General features: G+C 47.6%; 1 protein-coding gene and 1 long non-coding RNA gene across 3 annotated transcripts; one reads left to right on the forward strand and one right to left on the reverse strand.

Annotated features, from left to right (window-relative positions):
- Window positions 1-2,309: 2,309 nt before the first annotated feature.
- Window positions 2,310-3,945, forward strand: uts2b (urotensin 2, beta). Of its 2 annotated transcripts, none has more exons than XM_035520160.2 (4): window positions 2,310-2,865; window positions 2,987-3,109; window positions 3,391-3,431; window positions 3,530-3,945. In XM_035520160.2, exons 1-4 carry the CDS (start codon window positions 2,763-2,765, stop codon window positions 3,638-3,640), a joined length of 378 nt encoding a protein of 125 aa, XP_035376053.1. In that variant the 5' UTR covers window positions 2,310-2,762; the 3' UTR covers window positions 3,641-3,945. The 2 variants fall into 2 exon arrangements, with proteins under 2 accessions (XP_035376053.1, XP_035376052.1); XM_035520159.2 differs by having other exon boundaries at window positions 2,312-2,865; window positions 3,388-3,431.
- A 2,744-nt stretch (window positions 3,946-6,689) lies between these two features.
- LOC113592380 (uncharacterized) lies at window positions 6,690-8,999 on the reverse strand. Its single transcript, XR_003412304.3, has 3 exons — window positions 8,761-8,999; window positions 7,195-7,254; window positions 6,690-6,828 (listed from the first exon to the last, which is right to left on the reverse strand). It is a non-coding gene; the product is annotated as an uncharacterized LOC113592380 (long non-coding RNA).
- Between the last annotated feature and the right edge of the window lie 147 nt (window positions 9,000-9,146).

A 9,146-nucleotide genomic window follows, 5' to 3' on the forward strand; every position in this document is an offset into this window, starting at 1 on the left:
CCCCCCTCCACCTCTCGGACCATCACTTTCTATCCTTCTCTTTCCATCCAGTCCTCTCCAACATGTTCCTCCTTCCTCCGTCGCAATCAGCACTCCATAACTCCCTCTTCCCTTACTTCTACTATTTTGTCCACCCTTCCTCACCCTGACTCTCTCTTTGGATACAGTTACAAATACTTTCATTTCTACACTCTCCTCATCAATGAATGAGTGCCCTCTCTCCTCTAGACCTGCTAAGTCCTCCCCACCTGCCACCTGGCTAACAGAAACACTTCACTGCCACAGGAGAGAATGAAGGAATGCAGAGAGGCAGTGGAGGAAATCTCCCGTAGATTCAGACCTCAGCTCATACAAGTCTCTCCTTTCCAAGTTCTCACTGGAAGTAACATCTGTAAAGTCATCCTACTACAGACAGAAATTCAAATCATCATCATCTGATCCATGCAAGCTCTTCACTATTTTTTCTTCTCTCCTTAATCCTCCCCCTCCTTCCTCATCTCTTACTCAGGAAGATTTCATCACCTTCTTTGAGGAGAAGGTTGCAGCAATCCTCCAGTCCTTTTCCTCTGTTCCCACCCCTCCAACCAACATTCCCCAACATCCAACTCTCTGACTTCTTTTTCTCCTCTCTCCACAGATAAAATTCTTCTGACTTCCTAACTTCCAGCAATCCGACTACATGTTCGCTGGATCCAATTCCTTCTGCTCTGTTCCAGACAATCACAAGAGATCTGCTTCCTTTCATCTCTATCATCAACAACTCCTTATCTTCTGGATACGTGCCTACTGCAAAACTGCCAGGGTGGTACCAATCCTCAAGAAGGCCACACTTGACAGCTCCAGTGTTACCAACTACAGACTGGTATCACTTCTCTTTTTCCTCTCAAAAGCCCCTGAGCGAGCAGTTTATAATCAATTGTCTCTTTTTCTCACCCAGAACCAGTTGTATGATCCCAATCAGTCTGGCTACAAACTGGCACATTCTACAGAGATGGCCCTCATAGCAGTGATGGAGAAACTTCATGCTGCTAAAGCTACCAAATAGTCATCTGTTTTAATTCTTCTAGACCTTTCAGCAGCCTTTGACACAGTGAACCACAACATTCTTCTCTCTGTTCTTTCCAGGCTTGGTGTGACTGGCTATTGGAGATGGTTTCAGTCCTATCTGGATGGACGGTCCTATCAGGTGGCATGGAGAGGATCCACATCCAAACCATGTAGACTCTCCACTGGTGTTCCACAGGGCTCAGTATTAGCCTGCCCGTAGCCTGGGCGTAACTTTGGACAACCAGTTGTTGCTCTCAACTCATGTTTCTAATCTAACCTGGTTTTTCAGATTCCTCCTTTGTAACATACGAAGGACAATGATAAGCTACTCAGGTGCTTGTGCAGTCTCTTGTGATCTCAAAGCTAAACTACTGCAACTCGCTACTTGCTGGTCTTCCTCTAAGAGCCATCAATCCTCTACCACTTGTCCAGAATGCAGCAGCACGACTGGTCTTCTATCGAAGTTCACACATTACTCCACTGCTGCGCTCCCTTCATTGGCTCCCTGTAGCTGCACGCATCAAATTTAAAACCTTGCTGCTGGCCTACAAAGCCAAAAATGGACCAGCCCCTTCATACAGGAGGTCAATGGTCAAAGCCCGATCCGTACCTCGAGTACTTCGAACCTCAAGTACGGCTCGGCTTGAAATACCTTGCTTCAGGTCTCATGGACGACAAGCATGGAGACTATTTTGCAGTCTTCAAACGCAGACTGAAGATTCATCTATTTGCAGAATATTTAAAGGACAACTGACACTGCTCCCTTATTGGCTGACTAATTTAGTACTTATTGTAGGGCATTGTTTATGTTGTTTAACAAACTCTAGCACTTAGTTTATAGCACTTATCATTGTTTAAGATAGACCTTATGTATACTGCTAGGTATCAGCATTCATCCCTGTATTCTACAGTATTCTAGTTCATTGGTATGTTTAATTCTAACCTACTGTACTGTACTTGGATATATTCTATGAGTAAATGACAAAGCACTTTTGTAAGTCGCTCTGGATAAGAGCGTCTGCTAAATGCTGTAAATGTAAATAATAATAATAATAAGTTAAAATTGGGGGGGGTGACTGGCTGTGAGAACACAGACAACATTAACGATATTAAACTCCAGATTTCAGGAGTCCTGTATGACCTTCCTGAAGGCGCAAAGTAAGGGAACGACGTGCCTGATCAGAGAACAGTGACGCAGTGACTGCAGGGGCCTCTTAAAGAAATGAGTCACCCCAGGCCCCGCCTCGCCCCAGGCCCCGCCCACCCCGCGCCATTCTCACACCTGCACACGGCCAATTTACGAGCTTGGCGGTAAACCACACAGGCCCAGTCCTGGCCACCGGAGACGTACGTAGCCGCTTTTACAGCTCCGTCCAAAATGTGCTGCTGCTGTTCTGGATTTACAGTCGGAACGTGCTGAAAGTTCTGGGCCAAAGGGCTAGAGAGGCGGAATACCGGGAATGAGATGAGCTGAGAGGGGTGCGATGGCTGGACTGGACAGGTGTGTCCGTGACTCACGGACAGAGAGACATATAAGGGGAGGATGGGAGCAGAGGAACACGTCTAGTTGAGACACCCCGACTGAGAGTGCACGCGCATCTGTAGCTGGAGCGTTTTTAGTCAGACATCCTGAGTGGAAGAGTGCACGTTCTCTAGCTAGAGTGTTTTTAGTCAGACATTCCTACTGGAAGAGTGTGCATTCTCTAGCTGGAGTGATGCTGTGCAAACTACTCCTGTCCTGTAGTCTTCTGTTCTTTGCTCTGGAACCTCTGCCGGCTCACCCCTTCATACACTCGGACATGCCCTATACAGGGCCGGGTGAGTGCTGCACACACACACACACACACACGCGCACACACACGCGCACACACACACACGCGCACACACACACTCTCACGTGCCCCGTGCGTGTAAAGAGATGGGTGTTTCTCTATTTCAGTGTCAGACGAGGACGAGCAGACTGATCCCGGGGAGCGGCTGTACCCTGCCCTGCCGTACCCATCCTGGGGCGCCGGGGGGATTGGTTACCCCTCCCTCCTCAGAGGGGACATCAACAGGGAAGGTGAGAAGGGTGCAGTTATGCCTACTGTACACAGGTTCAGGTGGTGATCACACGTTCATTCCTGATTTTCCAGTTGCATGTCTTTCACTTGGTTCTCAGTTTTTGTTAATAGGCAAAAGCATTTGCAATTTAAATGAGTGTAATCCATGGATATAACTAAAATAGTTTTAAAACTGAAAAATGTATAGTTTTACACATTATTTCTTATGGTTCCCATATATCAGAATGCTATATGTGTCCTGACTGTCGTTCAGTCTGATCTGATATCTGCTCTCCAGCAGGTCTGCGAGCAGCTGGTCCTTTCCTCTCAAGAGCTGTGGAGGTAAGCGTGTGTGTGTGTGGGGGGGGGGGGGTTGGGGGTTGGCGCACCAGTGCCAGGTACAATGGTGTCATGCTCTCAGGTCGTGTGCTGTTCTGCAGGTGCTTCTGGGTAGGGTCTCCCGGGAACGCCCCCTCGTCCAAGTCCTGGGGGGTCGCAAACCATACAAGAGAGGAAGCAGCACAGACTGTTTCTGGAAGTATTGTGTTTGAAACAGGAAACACCACAAACTAAACATGAGCACACACTCACACTCACACACACCCACATGCACAGACACTTATTTGCACCCCCTCTGTAACTGGTGCAATGCAAGTGAATCACCACTTGACTCACAGTGTGTGCATATGCAAACTCATGCATATGCAGATCTGATGCAAATTTCTTTTGTACATTTACTTTAGCACTAATGTAAATAGAGTAAATATTGTAAAACAAAATGTTAAATAAAACAGCAAATATAAAGCCCTGTGTTTCAATTGCAAATGTGAAATAAAGAGCCATGATTGAAAAAGGACATTTGTTTCTATGGTTGCATGTACATTCTCCCATATAAAATCATTTAAATATTTTATGAACAAAAAAATTATTAAATAAAAATCATTGAAATACACAACAAGCTGAATGTTCATTCCGGTCTTTTATTTAGTTTTTCATGGTGTCTCAAAATAGTTCCCTGAAGACAAAAACTAGTTCTTGATTTGAGTAGATATTCTTTTTTTGAATGTATTAAAATACATAGTACTGTTATTTACATTTAGCATGGCTAAAACTGCACAAAAACAGCACAAACTCCCCCAAACCCCCAGTGCTTGCTGTGTCAGCACAGATGCTTTTGCATTCTTCTACGAATTGGCCCCGCCTCTTAAGTCTCAAACAGATCAGCCAATCAGAATGCAGCAACATGACTGACTAACCATAGAAGTGTGGGCAGAGAATAAGCTGAGGAGGAGACACACCCATGGTTCATCTGGCACAGTGCTTGAACAAATGAAGTAAAAACCAAAGTCAGAGGCAGAGTCCTCTCGACTCCGCCTCCTATCTGAACCAATGGTGAAGGGGCGGGGATGGCAAGCGGTCTAAGCGTGGGAGTGCCGTGAGAGGGGGAGGGGAGTCAGGTGTTGGAGGCGGGGCTGTCTTGAGTGGGCGGGGCTGAGAGTGTGTTGGCACACTGCTGTCCTCCACAGTGGCGTGAACAAAACAAAACATGGGAGAAGAGACAGACAGTCCGCAGATACATGGGGGAGGGACACATCACAAGGGTCACGAGGGGTAAACAGATGAAAAGTCAAACACTTGTGTTATGTTTTGTGAGCAAAAAATGAGCAAAAGCTGAAGAAACGTGTCTCACGTCAAAGGCTAAAGAAACGTTTCTCGTGTCAAAGGTCACACTTTGGAACTCTTTCCAGAAACGCAAGTTACACACTCCGAACATCCTTTTGAATGAACGTGTGCAGAAACAAGGCCGCTAACCATCGAGCACAGATACTGTCTGCTGCTATAAACATCTCTGAGTGTTGAGCACACATCCGGTCACACTCACACTCACACATACCGACACACTCACACGCACCGTCACACTCTCAAATATCTAAGCCTGTTTAAGAGAGTCTGCCAAATGCCATAAACAGAGACACACACACACACGCCTCCTTCAGCATGTTAACAACCTGACTCTGGGCCAACCACTCGGCCAAGACATTCTCCAGCAGGTCAAGAGTGTGTGGAGTGTGTGTCGCGTGTGCGTGGCACGAGTGTGGCGTGTGTCTGGCACGTGTGTGGAGTGCATGTGTGTGTGTGAGGCGTGTGTGTGTGGAGCTCCACCCCTGCATGCTGACCTCCTTGGGGGAGATGTGGGGGCGGAGCCATAAACACACCTGTCCTGGTTCCACTCTCTGCTCCTGGGAGAACCAGGGCTGCAGAGGCTGTAGAACTGACAGTTTGGCCTGGTCTTCCTCCAGAACCTGCGCCGGGCCCCTGCACAGCGATACACACGCACGTGGAATAGAGGCCATGCCCAATCACACTCTCACACACTCACACACACAGGAACTGGGGGGTCAGAGAGGAAGCTGATTGGCTAAGCATTGGACTTTACCTCATCAGAAGATCGGAATCAAGGACTTCTGCAGTTCGGAGAACGGCGGAGTACCAAAGGACACGGATGTTCCGTTCTCCTCAAATGGCATCTGACCTGCCCCTGTCTGTGGGTTGGAACCCGCGTGTGGGTCGGTACCTGCATGGCTGGTGGAGGTGCCATTTCAGCCCAGGGAACCTCTGGACTCTCCGGAACTGCTGCCTGAGGCGTCGGAGCCCATGCTGGAGCGAGCGTAATATTTTACCACCGTTAGTAGTTCGGTACTAATTATGTCCCTCTTCTGTACCTGTAGTGACTTTCCCAACAGGTGAGAGGTTCCTCCGAGACTACAGGTAGCTCCAGTATAGTACACGCTCCTTGTATGTGTCCTCCCATAGGTTACCGTTGCTGTCACTGGACGATGCCACGCCGTTACTGCCCAGCTGGTGTGGACCAGCTGGGGAGAGAGTGAGGAGAGAATCAGGGGTCAGGGGGTCAGCAAATTTTGAAGGATTGGCCAAAGTGGCCCTGACCCTTAACCCTGACCACTGTGGGCACACACATGTTCCACTCATCTCCTCTTCTCCTGAGGAAAACTAGGAGAAATCTGAACAACAAAACACCAGTACCACCAGTACCAGTGTCTCAACTACAGTTTGTAGATCACGGCCTACAGCTCTTTATGTCCTTGTGCATCATGGGAAGATCTGTCCTGTTACACTTTGCAAACATGCCTTCGTTCAAGGGCCCCCTGTACACACACGTGCGCACACACACACAGACAAACACGCACATGCATGCACACACACACACACAAACACACACATGCACAATTACTGTGGTTTTACCAATTATCAGTTAATTATCAATTACAATTACACACACACACACTTTCTAATGCACTTAAACATTATGAGAAAGAAAATCACAGAAAATACAGATGTACATCCTAACCACACCCCATGTGCGGTATGTGTGTGGGGTGTAGGGAAAAAACGTCTTGAGAAAACTGTGATGGGTCCACTGTAGTTTTGCTTCTACCTGGATTAACAACCATGACTACTGAGACCTGGTCAGAGGAGTCACTTTCACTGACCTTGAGCAGTATGTCCAGACGGCGTCTCAGCAGGTGTGCGAGAACAGGCGTGTATGGCTGGGTGCCTGCTTACGTGCGGACTTTGTGTCTGCCGATGATGAAGGCCACTTTGCGACTCCAGGGGTTGATGAAGCTGGACCAGCTGGAGTCCAGCGTGACGTAATCCTCATTCTGACAGCGGAGGCGCAGTGGGGCGTGGTCAAAGGGCTGGCCCACGTACTTCAGGACTAAAAACACAACCACCAAGGATACATGAGGCAGAACTCCGCCCCAGAGAAACTCCACCCCTGCAGAACTGAGGCACACACGTTTCAGTGAATCAAAACAATCGTGACTAAAGAAAAAGTCATTGACAGAACTGGGGTGTGTGTGGACTGTGTGGAGCAGACCACGTGAAGCTTTCACCCAAATCCACGGACCAGACCGTCCACAAAATCAGTACAGAGGTGAACGTGACCCGATTAGACCCAATTAGAGCCTGAGAGACACGGTAGGCTGTGGACTGAACGTAGGGCCAGTGTCTAGTCATTTATGGAAAAGTAGGAGTCATGTGTTTTGTGAGTGTGAGTGTATTTAGAGTATGGTGTGCGTACTTTTGTGGTGCATGGTGAGCATCAGGCTGTGGTCTTCAGTACTGAGTTGCCAATTAGGCCCTGAGGGAGGCAACAGACTGGAATGAAACAGGTTTATGTGGCTTTTGAAGAAGCCAATATGAAAACAAACACTTTTGTTCTGTAAACCCCGGGAACATCTGAGAACATCACTGGAACTTAAGCTGGAAGCCCACTACACACTCCACACTGCCAGGGTCTTTGGGTGAGAAGGGAACGCTCAAGTCTTCACCGCTGTCACCAAGCAACGCACCAGCCAATCAGCTGCAGTCCTGTTCTCCAGGTTTATTGGGCGCTGAGTGTGATTTATTCTAGACCAGTTAGATGCTTAGTGGTGGAAATAACAGGAAAAAATCTGTATATTTGATAATGGAGACTCATTGTAGCCTCCACCCACAAAGATAATAATAAAAATAATAACAACAACAACAACAATAATAATAATAATAATTATTATTATTATTATAATGTGAAAGCTGTGATACTGAGAACCTTCTACTACACAACTGAGAAAAAAATACACAAGTTCAGAAGTACGGCAGAAGAGCAGAGAAACGTCGTGTGAGGTTGTCTGAGGTGATAGGAGGGCATCTGAGGTTTCAGGGCAGAGGGCAGGACTGACAGCGTAACAGTTCACCAGGACATCACCAGGACTATTTGACACTGCAATTTAAGATTCCTGAGACACGAGACTAATGTTTTAGCATCAAAGTTTGTGGCTGTCACAAATCCAAATTTCAAAATGTTTTATCAGCATGACGACAGAACAGTCTTAAAGATATTAAAGATATTCTTTATGTTCATATCGAGATATTAGACGCGAGCAGCGATGGTCCACTTTATGCACTCGAATGTTCACTGTATAACGTGCATTTCCATTAAATCTTTTCTTTAATTTCTTCTTTGTTCTGGGGTTTCCTTTGCTCATTGATCACATCACGGTTTTCACTCTCATCTCACATGAACCCTGAGGTGCAGGTGGTGATGTTGACCTCCCCCGCGAGGTTCAGACGGGGAAGGACTCAGTCGTGTGCCTTACGCTTCCTACGACATCTGATAGCACCTGCACACAACCGGTAACCTTCTCTGTTCTTCCAGGTGAATTTCACAAGAAAAAGCAACACATCTCTACAGAGCAGACAGGAGAGGAGACAACAGAGGAGCTACTTTATTATTATTGCTGTTATTACAGCTGTAGCTGCAGGTGTGGCTCCATTCCGCACCAGGCTGGCTGTCGCGCACGTGCACCGGCACGAGCGAGTCAGTGGCAACGCCACACAAAACACTGAAGTTGTCAATGTGGCTGTTGTACGTCGTAATAAAGCGCCATAATTCAAGAGTTTATATTTGTAATGACACTGTGCAGCAAGTTATTAAAGAGGTTAATATCACGTGTCTGTGTGAACGTCTCACTAGGCGACGCGCCCATGGAAACGCGACACGCGTGTGTGGACACTCAAGCAGCGAGGTTTGCGCGAGCGAGCTGCCCATGATTTATGTGCGTTAACCAGACACATTTGACGTTTCTCTTTAATGTAAGTTTCAAACCTTCAGTGTTGTGCTTCACCTCCAGAACACATCAAAGCGGGGATGGAAAGTTCTTGCTAGCGCGAGTCGACACTTGTTCGCTCGAGACTTCTTTGTCTTGTGAAAACTCCTGAAAAGAGCCGTTCAGCGCGAGCAGTGTACGCCGTCCGCGCGCATATCCGCGTGTGACGCGTGTCGTTGTTTATGTTCTATTTTTGTCGCGCTCCAAATCCCTAGAGATCCACGGATTACTGCAACGCGAGTTCAGTAAGCGCAAACCACGCCCCCTGCACGCCCAGTTGCCTCCAAGCCACGCCTCTGCACGCATATTTGCCTCTAAACCACGCCCCCTGCACACCTATTGGCCAGACGCTTCCATAGACACATTGTGGTTGGCTATCCTGCAG

This window comes from Electrophorus electricus, chromosome 22 (assembly GCF_041902795.1).
Source record: "Electrophorus electricus isolate QZ-2024a chromosome 22, ASM4190279v1, whole genome shotgun sequence".
NCBI classification, from domain to species: domain Eukaryota; kingdom Metazoa; phylum Chordata; class Actinopteri; order Gymnotiformes; family Gymnotidae; genus Electrophorus; species Electrophorus electricus.